We start from the raw sequence: 20,540 nt of genomic DNA, 5'->3' as shown, positions 1-20,540 counted from the left end.
TTTGAGGGCGAGGAGGAGCCAACTGAAGCAGGTTCCTCTGCACAGTTCACAGAGGGTGTTGTTCTTCCCATCTCTCCCTCTATCGCAGCCAGATGAAATGGCTGCCAATCAATGACAATTGATAGAGCTGGAACTACTCTTCCATCAGTTGTCCTCTTTCAGGTGCTGGTAGGACACAAAGGACAACCTCTGTAAAAAATCTTAACATTTGGGCAGATTCAGGTGGGGGGAAATGGTCCTTGAGATATCTTTGACCCAAGCTAGGAAGAGGTTTTAAAGAGCTTGTATATCACAGTTGAATAGGTAGTCCTCATGATAAATACAATATGTACTGAAGATCCAGATCTCAACTTTGCTCATTGTTTATCCTAGTACTAAAATAATATAATTTCTAACTGCTTTAATGATACCTGCGCAAGATAACCCAACACCAGTTTAATATCAGAAGCAGCATTTGCAGTTGGAATGGGAACAAAGTGATCATCTTTTCATTAATTGTGAAAACACATGCACTGCTTTTAAAAATCAGTACTGCCTAGCTATTTCTGTTTTTATTCCTCGTCCTGATTTCAATTGTAGGAGTGGATACAAAGGTTTGTTAGAGAAAAAACATGGCTAGGACTGCAAGATATAAACTCTGATGAGGTCTGGGCTTGGTCACATGAGGACAATGCAGAAAGTACATTGCAATGGTATGTATAATGAGTGGGCCCAATCCATAACTGTTGGCAGTTTAAGCAGATCTCAGCTGTGTATTGCATGTTTGCAAACAGCTATCAAAAGACTCATCAAGGATAATAAACACAGTATCTGGAACTTCTGTACGCAGATCTCATTTGGTATCAAGTAGTGGTCTTTATTATTACAAAATACTGAGAACAGGTCAGGGAAAGACTGAGAGAGCGTAGAGGTAGAGTCTGGAGAAAGTTATGGAAGTATGAGTAAGTAACACATGACAAAATCACTTTTTCTAAGAACAGGGTAGTGAATAAATATTTGGGGTTAAGCTTTGTTCTACATCTGGCCAACCCTTATCCCTTTTCCACTCACATTTAAATTGTTGTTTTGCTATTGGCTCAAACCTAAAGGCTGGGCCAGACATGTTGCTTTCCTACCATATCACAATATGTTGCACTTAGTAGGAAAGTTGAGGCATGGCTGCTTGATTTTCTCACGTATCATATAATGTCACTGGCTTTGGTGGTGGTAATGCACTTGTATGATCTGAGTATTAGAAAATATCAGGACTCTGAGAACAGTTAGTCAGCTCTTCTTTCTTTGTATGGTACCCAAAGACATAGGCATTAGTGCCTTGCTTAAATGCTTGCCTGGCTGGAATCATAGGAATATAGACGACTGCCTTATACCAGTCAGCCCACTGGTACTAAAATATCTGAAAAGGCCATCTGTGCAAGTGTTCATTTCTTACTAGAAGGTACTGCCAATCAATTCCTTACATTATTCCACCTCTTCCTCTAAAAAGTTATATCAGATACAAAGATCTTATAACAAGTATGCATGGAATGGGAAAAAAAGCTAGGGTTTGAGTGCTTTCAGGAGTAGGAATTTCACTAAAATGTCTAAGCTGTTTAACTTTACCCTCCCTTGCTTCTTTAACAATAACAACAAAAACCCTTTGTTCTTTCATAGCAGTTGGGCCAGAATGCATCATGTGATGATGTAGTATAATAATAATAATAATAATAATAATAATAATAATAATAATAATAATATATATTATACCCCACCCATCTGGCTGAGTTTCCCCAGCCACTCTGCACGGCTCCCAGTCAAATGTTAAAAACTTCCCTAAACAGGGCTGCCTTCAGATGTCTTTTAAAGATAGGATAGCTGCTTATTTCCTTCACATCTGAAGGGAGGGTGTTCCACAGGGTGGGCACCACTACCGAGAAGGCCCTCTGTCTGGTTCCCTGTAACCTCACTTCTCGCAGTGTAATTGCCAGGAGCATTCTTAAAACAGAAGTAATAGTGTTTTGTAAGTGTGCATCCCACCTGCTGTTGACAGCCAGCACAATCTGCACTTTTAAAGCACCCTGCTCACCCAATTTCAGTGAGGAGTAGGCAATTCCCTCCCCAGACAGGTTAAGAAAATGCACTGAATGATCCGTCAGCCTGCACTATCTTCTCAGTGCACACTCCCAGCTTGGCTCAGAAGGGGTATCCGCTCTCCATTCAAGTTGGGAGAAAGAATAGTTGGTGGTCACCAGTGATCAGCAATGATCATGTAGAAATTACATTGGCATGTACAGATGAAGTTACTTAATTAATTCTTTTATTATATTTTGACAGGCTGGATTTCCCAAAGGGGTACAAATGGCACAGATGTGCTGATATGTCAAACAAAGGTGTTATCAGTAAAGTTTATTGTACTGAAAAGAGAGAATGGGTGTGCAAGAGACCAGCTGGACGAGGTTTGGAGTCTGCTGATCTTTATTGTTACGTAGAAGTTGCTCATGTATAATTTGGGGAAGAAGACAACTGAATGAGAGTTAGCATTATTGACTTTTTGAAGATCAACTGTCCCAACAGAGGGATTAAATGCTACTTGCTTGGAACAGAAAGAAGCCCTGAATTACAATATATCAGTTGCAACACAGTACAGTGGTACCTCGGTTTAAGAACAGTCCGGTTTAAGAATGATTTGGTTTACAAACTCCGCAAAACCGGAATTAGTGTCTTGGTCTAAAACGGAATCCGAACGGTGGAAGGGACTGGTGGCGGGAGGCCTCATTAGGGAAAACGCGCATCAGTTTAAGAACGGTTTTGGTTTAAGAACGGACTTCTGGAACGGATTAAGTTCGTAAACTGAGGTACCACTGTAGTTTATAGTACTCTGTTTTGGGGCACTAAATCTTTAGGTACACTTTGCTGTGTATCCATGATCAACAGCCCATAAGGTCTTAGATCATATGTTTCAATCTGAAGGCTTTTAATGCAAACTTTCTGTATTTATTTGGGAAGTTTTAGGCCATTGGCCTCTCAATTTACTTGTGATCTGCTGTGGTGAATATTTGTATTCTGACAAAATTCTGATAGCTTCAGCATCTAAACGAGGTAGCAACCTAGATGAACTCTGAGAATTGTATAGAGTTAGCAGAAGGAATTAGAAGAGCCAGCAGCAGCTTTCAAAACTCACCAGCTGTTATAATGAAGATCCTCTGTAGTTTTATAAAAATGTACACTTCTTACCCCCTCAAGCATAACTCAATTAAATGAATGATTTGCAGAAGTGCCAAAAAAAAGCTTTAAAAAACCTCTTAAAGAGGTGAAAATAAGTCCTGCTTGTAGATGGCCACTGTGAGAATAGGATGCTGAACTAGATGGTGCTTTAGTTTGATCCTTCAGGAATCAGTCACACACTAAGCAAGATTTCAGAGAAGAAACAACCACATCACCAGGGAACCCTAAGATATGCAGAAGGTCAAAAAACAAACAAATCCTCTTTAACCCTCCTCATGAGGCAAGTTCCCAAAAACAGCGCAATGAGCATGCCCAGGTGTCACAGAGAGGAATGTAATGGAGCTGTTGGAAATCTGAACAGAATCATTTTGTTAAGAGACCCATGTGTTTTTTCTGTTAATTTTTTATATCTTACATTGGCATTAAAGAAATCCCCAGAAAGTTCTAGATCTCTTGCTACCTTTGTCAGCACTGAATGACTGATTGCCTTAAAGAATTGCTTTGCATTATTTCTGTGGGATTTACTGTCTTGATTTAAAGCATGCTAGTAGCAATTGCTTAATAGTAGTTGATTTTATGGCAACAAAGCCATAACTTGTCAAATGCTGTTATGGGTCTAATGGTGGTACCCAGTCTTCAGTATCTTCATTTTTCTGTTGAATTTGTACATGCATTGTGGCTCATGTATCGTAAGTTGATGGGCAAAGGTTTAGAATTAAAAAAAGGGGGGGGGTTGCTTTTTACAATCTGTGAGCAGTGCTGCTGAATTCCCTCATATGTTCAAGCATATTGATTGCAGGCAAGTGAGCAATAATAGGGATGATTAAAATATCAGAGTTATGACATTGTTTATTTTGTCTACAAATTTTAACATTTTAAAGAAATATACAGTACTCAGCATAGATTTTTCAAAGTGCTAACTGACCTTGCCTGGCTTTGTTGCGAGTCATCCGTATCATAAGTAACATATCATCTGTATCATATCCGTATCATATCATCCATATCCGTATCCGTATCATCTGTATAAACTAGCTTTATACGTCTACATCCCTGTTAATTAAGCTGTAGAACTTAAAGAAGCATCACATAAATGATATTAATATTTGGTTGTTCATATATATTTAACAGATGGACCTCAGTATAACGTTTTTCTGTCTTTCCTACAGACCTTGATGTATACACAGGCTTTTGGGATTCACTAGTGATCTCAGAGAAACCAGCTTTGTCAACCAATTATACTTACAATTATTCAAGGGATGAATGTATTAGATTGAAGTCAAGATGTCTTGGCTATGGATTGTGGAAAAATGGATATTTCTTGTTCAATGGTTTAATATTAGTTGGTGGCGGATTTGGTCCAAGTGTAACATTTTTAAAATCAGGTAGTCGTAATTGTCTTGAGTACCTTCTTAAATGTTTAGAATTATTGAATACTGAATCGTATCAAGATTCCCTCTCATGAAAATACAAAATTCTGTGATATTTTTGTATTCTAAATACAGTGATACCTCGGTTTACGAACTTACTGTAATCCATTCCTGAAGTCCATTCTTAAACCAAATCCATTCTTAAACCAAGGTGCACTTTCCCTAATGAGGCCTCCCGCCGCCCATGCCCTTCCACTGTTCGGCTTCTGTTCATAGACCGAGGTAAAGTTCACAAACCGGAACACTACTTCCAGTTTTGTGGAGTTCGTAAACTGAATAGTTCATAAACAGGCCTGTTTGTAAACCGAGGTACCACTGTAGATCCTTTAAAATCTCATTCATGCTTTTCCTTGCTGAAGAATCTGGCACCTTGGAATAGCTAGTTTCTTTCACCTACAGATGTAGAAGTTTTTCCTTCAAGTGTGATATTTGCTTGTTCCTGCTTTTACTCGTCCAGTATACCCCCTCAACTGAACACTGATGTCTTCTTTCTTTTTGCCTCTTCCAAACACTGTAAAGCATACTCACAAACAGTGCTTTTTTCTGGGGGACACATACCCCTAAACATTTTGTGAATCTAAGTTTCGCCTCATTGAGGGGCAGTATTTTAATATAAGTAGGAAAAAGAGTGCCCCTAAACATATTTTTTTTTAATGAAAAAAGCACTACTCACAAACATTCGTTTAACATCTTTATTTATAGCGGACATCATAAGGTCACTGGGTTGGGCTATGGCTCCATTCCTGGTGATGCAGGCAGGAGAGAAAAGCTCTTTGGAAAGTGGGCAGCTCCCACTTAGTTATCTGTTCCTGCCTGTGCAAAGCAGTAATCTTCATTTTATATTCTTTCTATTCTTCTTCCCATGGTCAGGGTTTTCCCTCTTTACCTCCTCCGTTTGTACTTGGCTGATCTCCCCCCACGCTTCAGCCCATTCTCTCCTCACACCTTACTCAGATTGCTTCCCTCAGAAATGTTGTTCCTACCTTTTTTATTTTTTTGCTTCTTCTCTTCCCTGCTTCCTTCACCTTAATAAAAATCAGAAAAAGGACCAATAAAAATCTTCCTCTTCCTATCTTTGCATTCTACCAGGTTTGCAGCAAAATAGCTGCCTTTTCCACTAATGCCCCACTGTCAGAGATTTGCAGGGTGGCTTCATGGTCCTTGCATAGCACATTTGCCAGACATTATAAAATGGACTTATTTGCCTCAATGGATATCACCTTTGGCCTCAAGGTCCTTCAACAGGCTTTAAAGCTCTAATCCAGCCATAGGTAAACTCCAGCCCTCCAGATGTTTGGGACTACAATTCCCATCATTCCTAGCTAACAGGACCAGTGGTCAGGGAGAATGGGAATTGTAGTCCCAAACATCTGGAGGACAGAAGTTTGCCTATGCCTGCTTTAATCTGTTGCTGTTGATCCTAATGGGGAAAGCTGTGATATGTCCCAACCCAGTGACCGCTTGATGCCCACTATAAATAGTACAATTGGTACTTACCCGAAGAGAGTTTTGTCCCTGGGGTCTCTCCCTAATAGGGACTGCAACTGATTCTTTTCTCTATGCTTTTTCTTTTCTGTTATGGTTGTAGCTTTGTCGTTCCATCACTATATACCGTATTTTTTGCTCTATAAGACTCACTTTTTCCCTCCTAAAAAGTAAGGGGAAATGTGTGTGCGTCTTATGGAGTGCATGCAGGCTGCGCAGCTATCCCAGAAGCCAGGACAGCAAGAGGGATTGCTGCTTACACTGCGCAGCGATCCCTCTTGCTGTTCTGGCTTCTGAGATTCAGAATATTTTTTTTCTTGTTTTCCTCCTCCAAAATCTAGGTGCGTCCTGTGGTCTGGTGCATCTTATAGAGCGAAAAATACAGTATGTTAGTAGTAGTTAAGTAGTACTACTTATGGTTATGTGGGAAATGGGCTCTTTATTTCTTGTTGTTTCTTATCCTTGGTGATACTCCAATGACTTTTCAAATTTAGTGGCTCTGCAAAACTAAATGGGAGCCACTCACTTCCCAAAGAGCGTTTTGCTCTTGCCTTCATCAACAGGAATGGAGCTGTAACCCAACCCTGTGACTACATGATGCCCTAACAAATCTACCTACTGTACCTTCTCCCTCACTCTGCATATGTGTGTTAAAGTTTGTAAAAAAAATATTTTTCAGTTGATTTGCCGAGAATGTAGAAATGGGAGTATATTAGCATAAGCCCTTAGCCAATCAGTGGTATGCACAGCTGCTTCTGCTTGAAATTAACAGAACTGGCTTTTTGGCAGTATCAAGCTCAGGGAAAACACTGGCAAAAACTGGGTGAGTGTGGTTATGGTAGCTTAACCACTTTTTGCCTGCCCGTATCCCACCTGGTGCATGTCTTTCAGCATGAGTGTTTAATCGTTGGGGATAGCTGAGCTTATGACTCAGGAATTCCCAACTGAGGTGGAATCTACACACATATAAAAAACATTCTGAAAATGCTTTTTTAAAAAAGTTTTTAAAAATACAATGAATTTTCCATAAGGCTCACCATTGCCATCTAGTGTCATATTGTATATTGCATATAAAACACACTTAAAACATTTTATTTTCAGCTGTATAGCTGAGTTCCAACTAGGCTCTAACTTTAGCCAATCTTTTCTTCCAACTTCAGGTATGGAAATAATAATAGGGACCTACCTAGCAGGGCTATTGTAAAGGTTACAACAAGATAATGTATGTGAAACATTTTGAACATTCCATACTGCTATATTACTTTTATTTTATTTTATTTTAAGCATGTGACTATGGATACTATGGGCCAGAGTGTGAAGCTGAATGCCGGCCATGTCATTGGGACAAACCATGCCACCCTGTTACAGGAACATGTGAAGGTCCCATTGTTTGTGTTGCACCTCAGCGTGTAGGTACATGCCCTTTCGGTAAGTGGTCTTTCTTTCTTTCTTTCTTTCTTTCTTTCTTTCTTTCTTTCTAAAACCCCTATTTATTTATTTATTTATTTATTTATTTAATTCATTTAAGAGTTTTGAAAACAAAGCTTTGCCAAATGTAGTTTATAATTGAAGACATAAAAGCATACAAAAGCAGCATCTGAAAAATAATGTAATTAAAACAACAGGATAAAACAATAGATCCTGATGGATGGATGGAGGGAAAGGGAGAATGTGCCCCTGAGGATGGGTCCTGATTTGCAAACCATCACTTGTACAGAGTAAGCTTATCACTGACAGTTATCAGAAGTTAATGGGAAGATTCTGCCTTATATAATGAACAACTCTCTACCCACTCTGAAAATACTCACTTGGCAAAAGATACAAAGGAATGTTAGACTATGAAAAGCAACAAAACATGGGAAATCATAATAGTTTTTGCATTTGTTTTCTCTTTTAATGGTGTGTCAGGCTTGTACAGTTTAAGATGCCCCCTTGGTGATGGCTGGTGGTACTGGGGAGGAAAATGCTACTTGATAGACGAAAAAAGAAAAGTGGCATGGAGTGAAGCACAGGAGCTATGCAGACGTTTTAAAGACACAAATCTACTTGAGATACAAAGCCTTGAGGAAAAGGTTAGAATCTTAAAAAGAAAAGAAAAACCGTATAAAATCTTGGTCACCTTTCTATTCAAGAGTGCTGAAGGTGGTAAATAACATTTACTTGCTTAAAGAAAATTCAGTGGGCACTTTAAAAACCTACCTTTTTGCAAATGGCACTTCAACATTTATTTTAAGGGAGAGATTTTGTTTGTACTGTGAGGGAGGAGTGTTAACAAAAATATAAAGCCTTTTTCCCTCCCTTCCCATACTTTTGTTGTAGTCAGAAGTCACTTGTTGGGTGAGGTACTGGGGAGGAAGAGAACAGGCAGGCTTCATGTGAGATATGTACCAGTCCTCTTATTTAAAGTATTGTGCCTGATACCTAGGTGGAGAGATAGAGAGGAGGTGCTATCAACCCTTTTGTTTTTGTTCAAAGGGAGAATTGAGCTATACTTATCCCCTGATGTGTATGCAGTTTCACCTATGGGGTATATTGAGATCACACCACCAGATCTTAATGATGCTAATTATGTCTTTGTTGTGTTCTGCTCCAGACATGGGTGAAAGCAATGATAAATCAACAAATGTGGGTAGGAATGAAATGGCATTCAGAGACCTCTCGTTGGCAATGGGGAGATGGAACAAATGTGAACACTAATATAAATTGGTAAGATGTTTACATTTTTCTGCCTTTTATGAATGGGACTGGAGGTACTTTTTATTTATGGCCCTGAAATACCTACTGAACAGTTTTCAGTGTATGGATAATGTCAGGGAACTGCCATCAGCTCAGAGGCGAGAGATAGAGGGGGGAATTGTGTTACAGGGAGCCTCCAAAAATCTTGTGAAGCAGTTCCTCTTCCGGCGAGGAGGAAAGCCCAACCTCCAGTGGAGAAGAGGTACAAGGACCAGAGGATGCTAGAGAGAGCCTTAACACCGTGCCTGAGCAGGCCGGAAAGGAGGGAAGCACACCCCTGCCATCCCCAATCATGCGCAGTAGTTTGAGATGGGGGGGGCGGGGCGGGGCGGAAAAGGCTTGGGGTGATGAAACTTTTATGTTGGGGGAGGTCCAAAAACCGACCACTCCCGGATTCTGCTAGCGATTGAGCCAGACATGAACTTATGATGCTCTTCATGGTAAATAAAGGTAAAGGTAAAGGTACCCCTGCCCGTACGGGCCAGTCTTGACAGACTCTGGGGTTGTGCGCCCATCTCACTTAAGAGGCCAGGGGCCAGCGCTGTCCGGAGACACTTCCGGGTCACGTGGCCAGCGTGACATTGCTGCTCTGGCCAGAGCCAGAGCCAGAGCCAGAGCCGCACACGGAAACGCCGTTTAACTTCCCGCTGGTAAGCGGTCCCTATTTATCTACTTGCACCCAGAGGTGCTTTCGAACTGCTAGGTTGGCAGGCGCTGGGACCGAGCAGCGGGAGCGCACCTCGCCGCAGGGATTCGAACCGCTGACCTTTCGATCGGCAAGCCCTAGGCGCTGAGGCTTTAACCCCAGTTTGCACCAAAATAAAGCCTATAAGAGACAGGTCAGAGTCCTGCCTGGTTACTCTTGAGCAACTGCAACAGCATCTGACAGATATGTACTTATTGAAGCTAAATGTTAATAATTTAAGAATGTAAGAAAAGCCTGCTGGATCAGGCCAGTGACCCATTTAGCCCAGCATCCTGTTCTCACAGCGGCTAAACAGATGCTTGTAGGAAACCCACAAGTAGGACCTGAGCAGAAGAGCACTCTCCCCTCCTGTGGCTTTCAGCAATTGGTATTTAGAAGCATACTTTCTTTTTTATAATAATTTTAATTATTTTTTCATTAATAATAATCCAATATAAACCACATTGATACAATACCAAATTATAATACAATTAAAAAAGCCAATTATTCCATTCAAATTCAACATTTTTGGGTGACTTCCCATGTTCTGATCTTGGGGAGAGAGGCTGTTGTAGTTCCTTCTCCTGCTTCCATTCTTATTTAATCAAAATAATACCATTCCAATGTTACTCCTTTATCTTTGCAGCCACTGATGTAATGACTTTCGTTTGTATTTAACTGTTCCATATCTGTTAATCTGCCAGAGGGGTTTATATCTTGTAACTTTCTGTGTGGAATATCTTTTAACATTTGTTTTCCCTTTCCTGTTGCGATCCATTATTTCCGGCATCCCCCCCCCCCAAGAGCTTACCGTATTTTTTGTCCCATAGGACGCTCTGTCCCATAGGACGCACCTAGTTTTTTTGGGGGGAAATAAAGGAAAAAAATTTTTCCCCTTATTTCCTACCCAAAAGCAGGTCGGGGAAACCGAACCAGGTCGAGGAACTGCGCTGCGCCTCCCTGAGCTTGTGGGGCTGGCCGATGTCTGCCTCAGGAACTCCTGCAGGGCTCCCCACGCTGCGGATGTCTGCCCGGCGCGCGGGGCGCTCTGCTTCAGGGCGCCCCGCCCACCGGGCGGCAGGCTGCTATCCGCAGCATGGGGAGCCCTGCGGAGAACTCCCACATGGCTGCCCAGGCTGCGGATGTGCTCCCGAAGCGCCGGGCGCTCTGCTTTCAGGGCGCCCGACGCTCCGGGAAGCAGGCTGCTATCCGCAGCCTAGACATCCCTGCCGGACCTCCTGCAGGGCTGCCCAGGCTGCGGATGTGCTCCCGAAGCGCCGGGCGCTCTGCTTTCAGGGCGCCCGATGCTCCAGGAAGCAGGCTGCTATCCGCAGCCTAGACAGCCCTGCTGGACCTCCTGCAGGGCTGCCCGGGCTGCGGATGTGCTCCCGAAGCGCCGGGCGCTCTGCTTTCAGGGCGCCCGACGCTCCGGGAAGCAGGCTGCTATCCGCAGCGTAGACATCCCTGCCGGACCTCCTGCAGGGCTCCCCAGGCTGTGGATGTCTTCCTGAAGCCTGGAGAGCGAGAGGGGTCAGTGCGCACCGACCCCTCTGGCTCTCCAAGCTTCAGCGAAAGCCTGCATTCGCCCCATAGGACGCACCCAGATTTCCCCTTCATTTTTGGAGGGGAAAAAGTGCGTCTTATGGGGCGAAAAATACGGTAATTCTTACTGTGCAATCTTCTTTGCCATCTTTCTTTGGCATCTGGCCTTGCTCCAGGTTGACTTCCAGCATTTCTCTTTGATCTCTTACTGTCTGTTAACAAGCTGATATCTCTCCCGAGCAATAATAAACCAAAGTCAGGGGCCTTATTAGGGGGGTATACAAAACATTCCACATTCCACACAGTTCCGCTCTTTCAATTAGTCTGTATAAATTATAAAGTTTTTGTTGATTCCCTCTTGCATTCCATTACTAATTGCAATTGATTAATAATTATATTCCATTAGAAACTATTTTTCTTTCTTCAGTGAAGGGTTGCCAAATCATAAAACAACGTAGTGCATGTATAGAGAAAAAACAAAGGCTTCCCTCCACCCACCTTCCAATCTGGTTACGACGATAGTCCTCTCCAAATCGAGACCTTGGCACTCAGTGGCTGATTCATTTAGCAGGTTATCTTGTCTCCTTCTTACAGAACATGTCTGTTTTTAAAGTCCAAATTCATATCTATCTTAAAAAACAGAGGAACTGCTGCTCATGGTGACTGCATTGGAGAGTTACCGATACATGCAGTGCTATGCACTCTGCGTCCCCTGCCCTGCATTGTAGAAGTGGGAAGCAGGCATCGGACAATCTGCAAGTGAGAGCTCACCCCCCTGACCTGGGGGGGGGGGCTTGCAAGGATAATGACTCTCAAATTATCCTTAATTATTTGCACGCCCAGCGTCCATTATCATATCATGGGAACTCCTGTTCGCCATGGCAGCTCCGAACCGGAAGACCTCTAGAAGCATACTTTCTCCGACCATGGCTTTAGATACTATGAACTTTACAAAAATTATTTAAATTATTAGGATGTGGTATGATCAGCTTGGTAACATGAAGTGGAAGAACAGGTCACTTTCTCCTTGGATATAAGATGTACTCAAGTGGGTTTGAGCTTTCTCTGGTGCTTGAAGGAAGGAACACTTGTTACTGTCTTAGGTGTTGTAAGAAGTAGTCCATTATGCTAATAGCAAACTCATTCTCCAAGTGCCTATCCTTATGTAGCCAGAACAGCACCATCCATGCACAAGGAGCATGCAGGGCCTTCTCAGTGGCTGTATCCAGACTTTGGAACTCCATTCCTGGAGAACTTAGACTGACTCCCATTTTGTTCTCCTTCTGCTGGCAGGCAAAGACTTTCTTGTTTCAACAGGCTTTTGGGAACTGACTGTTATTAAGAAAAAAGCTGGTGCTTGATGCTTCTATTATAATGATCTGTATGTTTTAATAAATCATTCAGATATATATTATTTCAATATTAGTATTTAAACATTCATATTCTATTGATGTTTAAATGTTTTAAATGACTGCTTTTTCCATGCTTTTAGCTGCTTCTGAGGTGGGATATAAATAAATATTATAATGATGATAATGATAATGGCTGCTTACCCAGTCACAGGCTGGGCGGCTGTTGCAACTCGTCACTCCAAATGCTTACCCTCAAGAGCAACATCTGGGTTAGGTGGTTGGCCATTGGGAAACTCCTAAGCCGGCCACTGGAGAGTGGCAGGCTTTCCCAACATCTATTTACTTGAATCCTGGCCAATCTGGTCAGGCAAAGTGAGCCAGGCTTGAGACTTGATAAAAGTTGTCTGTGTCTGTCCCCAGGGTCTGCAGTGGCTACTAGTCTAGCAACATGCGAGGGGGGGGGGGAGTGGTGAATCACCCCTACCTCAGAACTGTGCAATAACAGGGGTTGAGTAGGAAATCTCTGTCCAAAAGCCAAGGCATTTGGCATATGGGCCATAGAGCTTTCTTCAGCATTTTGGGAATGTAATCCCTGTAGACCTGCGGCTTGTGGAGGACCTGTTAATCCTAAGCTTGACCCTGTAATGCAACAGCCCTCCAGCACAAGAGTTGTGAGGGATATACATCCAATAACTAACCCAAATCCAACCTACATCTGGAATAAATAAAGTTGTGGCCAATTTTTTAAATCTCAGATTGTCCTGTCCAGTTCACCTTCTTGGCTTAGGCCTTGCTCCCTGGAGCTGGGAGTCCCTGTGAGTGAGTCTGCAATAATAATAGATTGCTCAAGATTGTCAGAAGTAAATTCTGTCTGTCTGTCTGTCTGTCTGTCTGTCTGTCTGTCTGTCTATCTATCTATCTATCTATCTATCTATCTATCTATCTATCTTTGGGAGAAAATCCTAAAGGGTGGGAACTCCAAAACAGGCATGTGAAAACTGAGAATGTTGAGGGATGGAGGAAGATGACAACTAGAAAACTGTGTAGGGAAATGGAATTGAGCATAATGAACATGGCAACCTGGCAGTTCGAAAGCACCCCTGGGTGCAAGTAGATAAATAGGGACCGCTTACTAGCGGGAAGGTAAACGGCGTTTCCGTGTGCGGCTCTGGCTCGCCAGAGCAGCGATGTCACTCTGGCCACGTGACCTGGAAGTGTCTCCGGACAGTGCTGGCCCTCGGCCTCTTGAGTGAGATGGGCGCACAACCCCAGAGTCTGTCAAGACTGGCCCGTACGGGCAGGGGTACCTTTACCTTTTTTAACTTGGTAGAACCCTGAACAGGCATATTCTACACTGCAACATTCTTTTTTCAGAGGCCACCTGCCTTATTTATTATTATTATTTCTAATGCAGCAGTGCTCTCAAAGTGACCCTCCCAAATTCTGCACACTGGTGTGTGATATAACAGATTATGTTAGAAAAATTAGTATGAATATTTTTCTCTTCCTAGCTGTAGTTCAAAATGTTGCCTCTCCCTTTAGGTTAAATATAGAAGGGGACAAACGTGATGGCTGCGGTACTATTCTCAAAAGTAAGCGACTATTGCAATCAGCAAAGTGCTCTGAGAAGTTTTATTTTATATGTGAAAGAGAAGAATGTAAGTATTAGCTTTTTTTTCTTGTTCCCTTTCCTTCTTTTATATTCTTCCTATTCAGTACTGTCTCTCACCTAGGGAAAGCAAGGAATATTCTAAAGAGTCATCCCACTGCTTAATGTTGTCCTCTCTGCAATGTGTTATGTGGAATTATTGTTTGGGAGTTAAAGGGTTTTTTATTGTTTCAGTTGCGTTGTGTTTTTATATGATGTAGCCTGCCCTGGGACCTTGTGGAGAAGGGTGGAAGGAATACAATAAGATGTTGATGGTTCTGTGGCTCCTGGGTGCAATAATCTTATTTGGATATTACTAAAAGATGTATAATAATAGCTAGGCTATTACGTACAGTACACACTGCCTTTTCCTGTATAGTTTGAAAACTTGAAAGAAAACCCACCTTAAACATCAGTACAGTGGTACCTCAGGTTACAGACACTTCAGGTTACAGACACTTCAGGATACAGACTCTGCTAACCCAGAAATAGTACCTTGGGTTAAGAACTTTGCTTCAGGATGAGAACAGAAATCACGTGGCACCGGGAGGCCCCATTAGCTAAAGTGGTACCTCAGGTTAAGAACAGTTTCAGGTTAAGAACGGACCTCCAGAACGAATTAAGTTATTAACCCAAGGTACCACTGTATTGGATTTCCAACACTGAGCAATCAACAACAAAATTACTTGATGTTGCCATAACAACAGCTGAACATCTTTGGAAAAACGTGCTGGTAAAACAAAGCCGGGGGAAATTGCTTTTCTCAGAAGAGTGTTCCACAGTGTAAGGGCCGCCAATGAATAAGCCTTTTCCCTTCACCTTCCTCATCTCATTTCTATGGCTGAGGGAATGCAAAGCATGACTTCAACTTAGAATCTTAATTCCAGGTGAGGGTGGTACAGTGAAATAACGTGCTTTGCAGGAATTCAGGAAATAATGACCAGCAATTTGAATTCACAAGTGAATTGGAATTCAGGACAGGTTAGTGAAGATCATAGTAAAAGATCTGTAAGCAGATTAGTCAAGAACATAGTAAAATGTTTTGCATGTTCACTCTCATCAACATTTGGACCACTGAGGTCTGTACCATCTGAAGCTTCCAAACTGTTTTCAAGAACAAACCCTTTTGTGGTATATGTGTGATACTTGCTGCATATCTTGGTGTCCTTGAGAAAGCTTGATCTTCCATAATACACATAGTGTACTTGGACTTTCAAGAAGCTTTCAACAAGGTACAGTCATACCTCGGGTTACAGATGCTTCAGGTTGCGAATTTTTGGGTTGCGCAACGCACTGAACCCGGAAGTACTGGAACAGGTTACTTCTGTGTTTCAGTGCTCACGCATGCGCAGAAGCACTAAATCACTCTTTGTACGTGTGCAGGCGCAGCGCTGTGGGTTGCGAACGTGCCTCCCGTACGGATCATGTTCGCAACCCGAGCGTCCACTGTACCTCCCAAGGACACCTGAGTAAGCTCAGCAGTCACAGAGTAAGAGGCGATATCCTCTTGTGGATCAGAAATTTGTTAAGTAGGAGGAAGCAGAAAATGGGAAATGCAGTTCAATGTAAACAAGAGGAAAGTGGTACATGTTGGACAAATAAAATCTTAATTTCACATATACGCTCATGGAGTCTGATCTGGCAGTGACTAATGAGGAGCAAGACTTTGGGGTTGTGGTTAGAGAAAAAAGATGAGTAAGAGGTGGCAATGCATGATGGAAGTTTATAAAATTATGCACTAGAACTAGGCAGAGCATAGTTAAACTGTGATTACAGTTTGGATGGCTTTAAAAAGTACCGTATTTTTCGCCCTATAGGACGCACTTTTCCCCCTCCAAAAATGAAGGGGAAATGTGTGTGCATCCTATGGAACGAATGCAGGCTTTCGCTGAAGCCTGGAGCTCACCGACTGGTGCGCACCGACCCCTCTCGCTCTCCAGGCTTCAGGCAGCTATCCGCAAGCCTGAATGGATCCTGCTCGCTGTCTTGGCTTCTTTGCTCTTTGGGGCTTGGGGAGGGGGGGGAAGAATTCCCCCCCTTTATTTCCCCCCCTAAAAATTAGGTGCCCCCTATGGTCCAGTACGCCCTATGGAGCGATAAATACGGTATTAGACTAATCTATGGAGGAAAAGTCTTATCAATGACTCTTAGCTGTGATGGAGGCTATATTGGTTGGAAGCAGTATACTTCTGAATACCAATTTCTGGAAACCACACAAGGGGAGAGTTCTGTTGCTCTCAAGTCCTGCTTACAAGTTTCCCACAGGTATTTGGTTGGCCATTGTAAGAATCGGATGCTGGACCAGATTGGCCATTGGCTTGATCCAATAGGCTCTTCTTATATCATCTTAGTCTTTGAACTGATGTTAAAAATCACGGTCTATGATTGCTTTCTTTGGACAGCAAGGAATATATTCCAGGAATACAAAGGTCACATTATACCACAACGACAAAACGCATTGCCAAAAATGTTCTATACTTTGAGTGATGCTGAAGAGGATTGCATTTTTGAGAAAACTACTTGTACTGGTATAGTTTTATCACAAGGCCAGTATTATATGGTTAGTGGAACAAATATATTCAAAAGCGTTGATGCACATGACACCTTATATGTGAAGTCTGGTGAGTCACTTAAAGGAACTTATCTATACACTTATCTATAACAATGTGGCTGTGGCTACCAAACTATCTTTTTCCTGATCTTATGAAATGCCTCTTAAGTTGTTAACTGGCAGATGCATGCTGTTGGCTCCTACGTACGTCTCTTTCTTGTTATGGCATTGTCATTGTTGCCAACTTATCCAAAGTACTCTGATCCTAAAAATAGTAGAACTTATTAAATTTTATGTAACGTTTTAGTTTCTTAAATCTAAATGATTCTGGAACTGTTTGGTTCCAAAAGTAAATATGTCCAGCTGGGCCAAGAGTTTACAGCTTTGGTGATGTCAACATCAAAGCATTAATTACTATTTTGCTCTTATGGGACAAAAGATGGGGTAGAAATACATTAAATAAATTAATTAATCATAGCCTCTTTCAGATAAAATTGAACTTCTCTATCAAATAAGCTATTTTTAATTCAACAGCAATTAATGAACTCTAGTGTAGCACAGTGGCTAGAAAACTGACTTGTGAGCCCCCAAGTCCCACATTTATTGCTCACTAGATGGCAAGTCATTCTCTGCTCTCTTCATGTTTCTTCCCAAATCTAATATGGGATAACAACAACAACAACAACAACAACAACAACCTATCTTCAGTTTGTGACTTGGGAGGGAGTATGCCCCAGTGAATACAGAGGGACTTAACTTCTGCATATGCATGTACATATTAGTAATATTAACCTGGAGCCAACCAATAGTAATGTACTTTGGAAGTGCAGAGCAAGTTGGGCTCTATTTGCATACCCGAAACAGCTCATAGTAAAAGTCAAATGTTGAAATGTACTTATTAATCTGGTTTTTAGTTTATTCTTTTGCTGTTTTAATTCTCAAATTTTATTCTAGTTTGCAATCCTGGATTTTTTGGTACAAATTGTCACTTCATTTGCAAAAAGTGTGCCAATAACTTACCTTGCCATCCGATTACTGGGGAATGTGTAGCCACTGGCCCTACCAAGTGTACCTTGGACTCCCCAGATCCAGAGTGTAATGCAAAAGGTACAAAATATGACATTTTCTAGACATAGGTTTTCCTTTTTTATTCTCTCATTTTATGTGGCTTTCTCTACCTTTCTTTTAGTACCTCCTTTAATTTATGTTAGCCACTCTGTGGAAGTCACTCTAACTCCTCTACTAACCACTGAAATTTTGGGTTTCATTTACTAATATATTTCCTTTAAATTTTACCATTTACATCAACATTAGTTTTCTGTGTAAGTAGAATTAAATTATACAGGAAACTGCTGCATGTAATAGTAATTTAAGCGACTGAGCCACAAACTCACTAGGTAGCGCTCTCTGAAGTGCTACAAAGATGCTACAATTACTATGTGCTCTGGTTTCTGTCACGGTGTTCCATTGTGCCAGAAGTGGTTTAGTCATGCTGGTCACATGACCCGGAAAGCTGTCTGTGGACAAACACTGGCTCCCTTGGCCTGAAGCGAGATGAGTGCCACAACCCCATAGTTGCCTTGACTGGACTTAACCCTTTTTATTTTTTAATTCAGTATGGTTTGCTCACAGCTAGAAATGCATTTAATTACATAGATATGCAGGTGTATCTTGTGGTTTCAAAATTATATTACAACTTACTGTATTGGTTTTTAAGCTTTCACAAATCCGTGCCCAAAGAAGCCCCAGTGGTACCATTATTCCAAGTCATGTTACTATGTGGAACACACAAAAACAGCCACATGGACCGATGCCAGGATTGCATGCCAAGGATTTAAGGGAACAGACCTAGTTAAAATTACAAACAGTCATGAAAAGGTACTATTTGTGAGCTGGGGGGGGGGGTGTAATTGCTTTATATCCTTCTCACACTGGATAGGGGCTGGTTTGTGAATTAGACTTAATTAGGTTAATTCTGTGACTGTTTTCTTTTGTTCATTTTAGAAGCCATACAAATTGCAGGTGTTTCTCCATTCAGATTTAAGCAATTCAGATACCTACCCAACATGGGAGGTACTTCCCCACTTTACTATATCACGTAACTATGATTTGTGTGTGTAGCCTCTTCAATCATGAGTGAGGCCAGTTGCATGGGTCTTTCTTTTTCCAGCACAAAAGGACTCTGTTGCAGTAGCATCTCCAGCCAGCCACTGTTACTTCTTGTTACAACTGCAGCATTAGTTACCTAACAAGAATAGAAGTATTTTAGACTTATTATAGAAAGTGGTGGTGAGAACCCTTATACAGTGCTCTTACAGTGACTATGAATGCTTTAGAAAGCTTCCTTGCAGCTGAGAGAAACTGAATCTATGTTAGCAGTGCTATCTGAAGATATTTGGAGCTTTGTAATCCGTGTTCAGTTTTCTCTCTTAAATTATTATTTAAAAGCATATACCACCGTTATCTAAACTAGATATGCGGTACCTATTAAAGGAGGTTTTTATGTGTTGGAAAGTTGATTCAAAGGATGATTAAATGTTGTTTGGATATAAGGCTTTAGGATTCTTGCTATAAAATAGTTTTTAGGACTTTTCCGAATGTTGGTTTATATTAAACGTATTCTGCTCCTACACCATAAAGAACAGTTCAGATTTATTTCTTCTTTATTCTTACAGATGTGGGTACAGTATACAGGAGATGACAGCTGGATTGGTTTGATCTTCAGCAAGCGGTCATATCAGTATATTTGGGTAGATAACACAACTTCAATCTTTCAAAATGCATGGTGAGATGTTTTAATCTCACTATTGTTTTAATTGTCTGTTTTAACCATATTTGCACAGCAGTTTTTAACGTTGTGAGTGTGCTCTATTTAAGAGGCTTCTACTCTGTGGCCTCTTATAGTTGTTTTATCTGCGAGTCTTTTTGTTCTTATGCTCTTACAGTTGTTTTAACTGCGTGTCTTTGTTGGTTTTTAGCTCTTATCTGTTTTAATTATTAGGTTTGTTTTATCCATCCACTATCTGTGTTTAATCTTGTATTTTATTCGGATGTTTTATGCCTGTTTCCTTGTCCTCATTTGCCCTAACAATTATCGGTCAAAAAATCCTAACTGCTATTTTATCTATATGCTTTTTAAATCCTGGTCTGTGACCATAATAAAGTTCATTCATTCATGGTGAGATGTTTTCTAATATAGTCCAATATTAGCAGAAAAGACTGTTTTCAGAGCCTTAGTAAAGTCCATTCTCTCAACAGAAAAAAATGATCACGTGATATATTCAGATTCTAGTACATGCTCTTTATTTTAAGAAAGTATTCAGAGGTTCTTTCTGTTTCAGTAAGGATCTCGCTGATTTTCAAGTCTCTAAAACCACAATGACTGTCGATTCAGCTTCTTCATTCTTCTCATTGTGGAGCAAGCAGTCAAACTAGAAAATCTCAAATTAACCATGATTTCCTATTTCATCTGACCCTATAAACTATGGTTTTCACCTTTAGCACAAGATAGTATATTAAACCATATTCAAACTATGGTTTAGTATCTTGGTTTGGTTCAAAACCAGTTATTGCAGTTTCATGTTTTGACTTACAGGTTTGATTGTTTACATTGTGAAGGAGTTGTGCACATGGGCAAAAGGCTTGTTCATACCTGAAGTCAAAATATCACTGTCCAAACTGAATGGATAATTTATGGCAATTTCAGGGCAGATTGTCATTCTCTGGCATAAGTGAGGATGAGACACTGAAAGAATGGGTTGTCTCTTCCTCCTGCCCAAGAAAGGCAGGGATCACATAGCTTCAATCTTTATACTAGATATGGCTTCCAAAAAATCCTTCTTTGTTCCTTCTGTGCCTTGCCTGGGAACAGGGGTCTCCTCTAGATTCTCTTTGCTTACTGGCTAGTCTTGCC

At 41.3% G+C, this 20,540-nt stretch overlaps 1 protein-coding gene across 10 annotated transcripts in view; it reads left to right on the top strand.

Moving 5' to 3' along the window:
• LOC307211372 (uncharacterized protein) overlaps positions 1-20,540 on the top strand; it is an 81,454-nt gene that overhangs the window by 37,073 nt on the left and 23,841 nt on the right. For all 10 annotated transcript variants that reach the window (XR_013836413.1, XR_013836414.1, XM_079967919.1 and 7 more), the window contains 11 exons: positions 580-692; positions 2,311-2,432; positions 4,368-4,583; positions 7,398-7,541; positions 8,022-8,185; positions 8,707-8,819; positions 13,971-14,086; positions 16,479-16,697; positions 17,582-17,734; positions 18,345-18,505; positions 19,303-19,412. Coding sequence is in view for 8 of the 10 variants with exons in the window: in XM_079967919.1 (XP_079824045.1) it covers positions 580-692; positions 2,311-2,432; positions 4,368-4,583; positions 7,398-7,541; positions 8,022-8,185; positions 8,707-8,819; positions 13,971-14,086; positions 16,479-16,697; positions 17,582-17,734; positions 18,345-18,505; positions 19,303-19,412 (1,631 nt within the window). In the remaining 2 variants the exon portion in view is untranslated. The remainder of the gene's footprint in view (positions 1-579; positions 693-2,310; positions 2,433-4,367; positions 4,584-7,397; positions 7,542-8,021; positions 8,186-8,706; positions 8,820-13,970; positions 14,087-16,478; positions 16,698-17,581; positions 17,735-18,344; positions 18,506-19,302; positions 19,413-20,540) is intronic.

This window comes from Podarcis cretensis, assembly GCF_951804945.1.
Source record: "Podarcis cretensis genome assembly, chromosome: 2".
NCBI lineage: Eukaryota > Metazoa > Chordata > Lepidosauria > Squamata > Lacertidae > Podarcis > Podarcis cretensis.
Note: the sequence above shows the minus strand (reverse complement) of the source record. Positions and strands in the feature narration are given on the sequence as shown.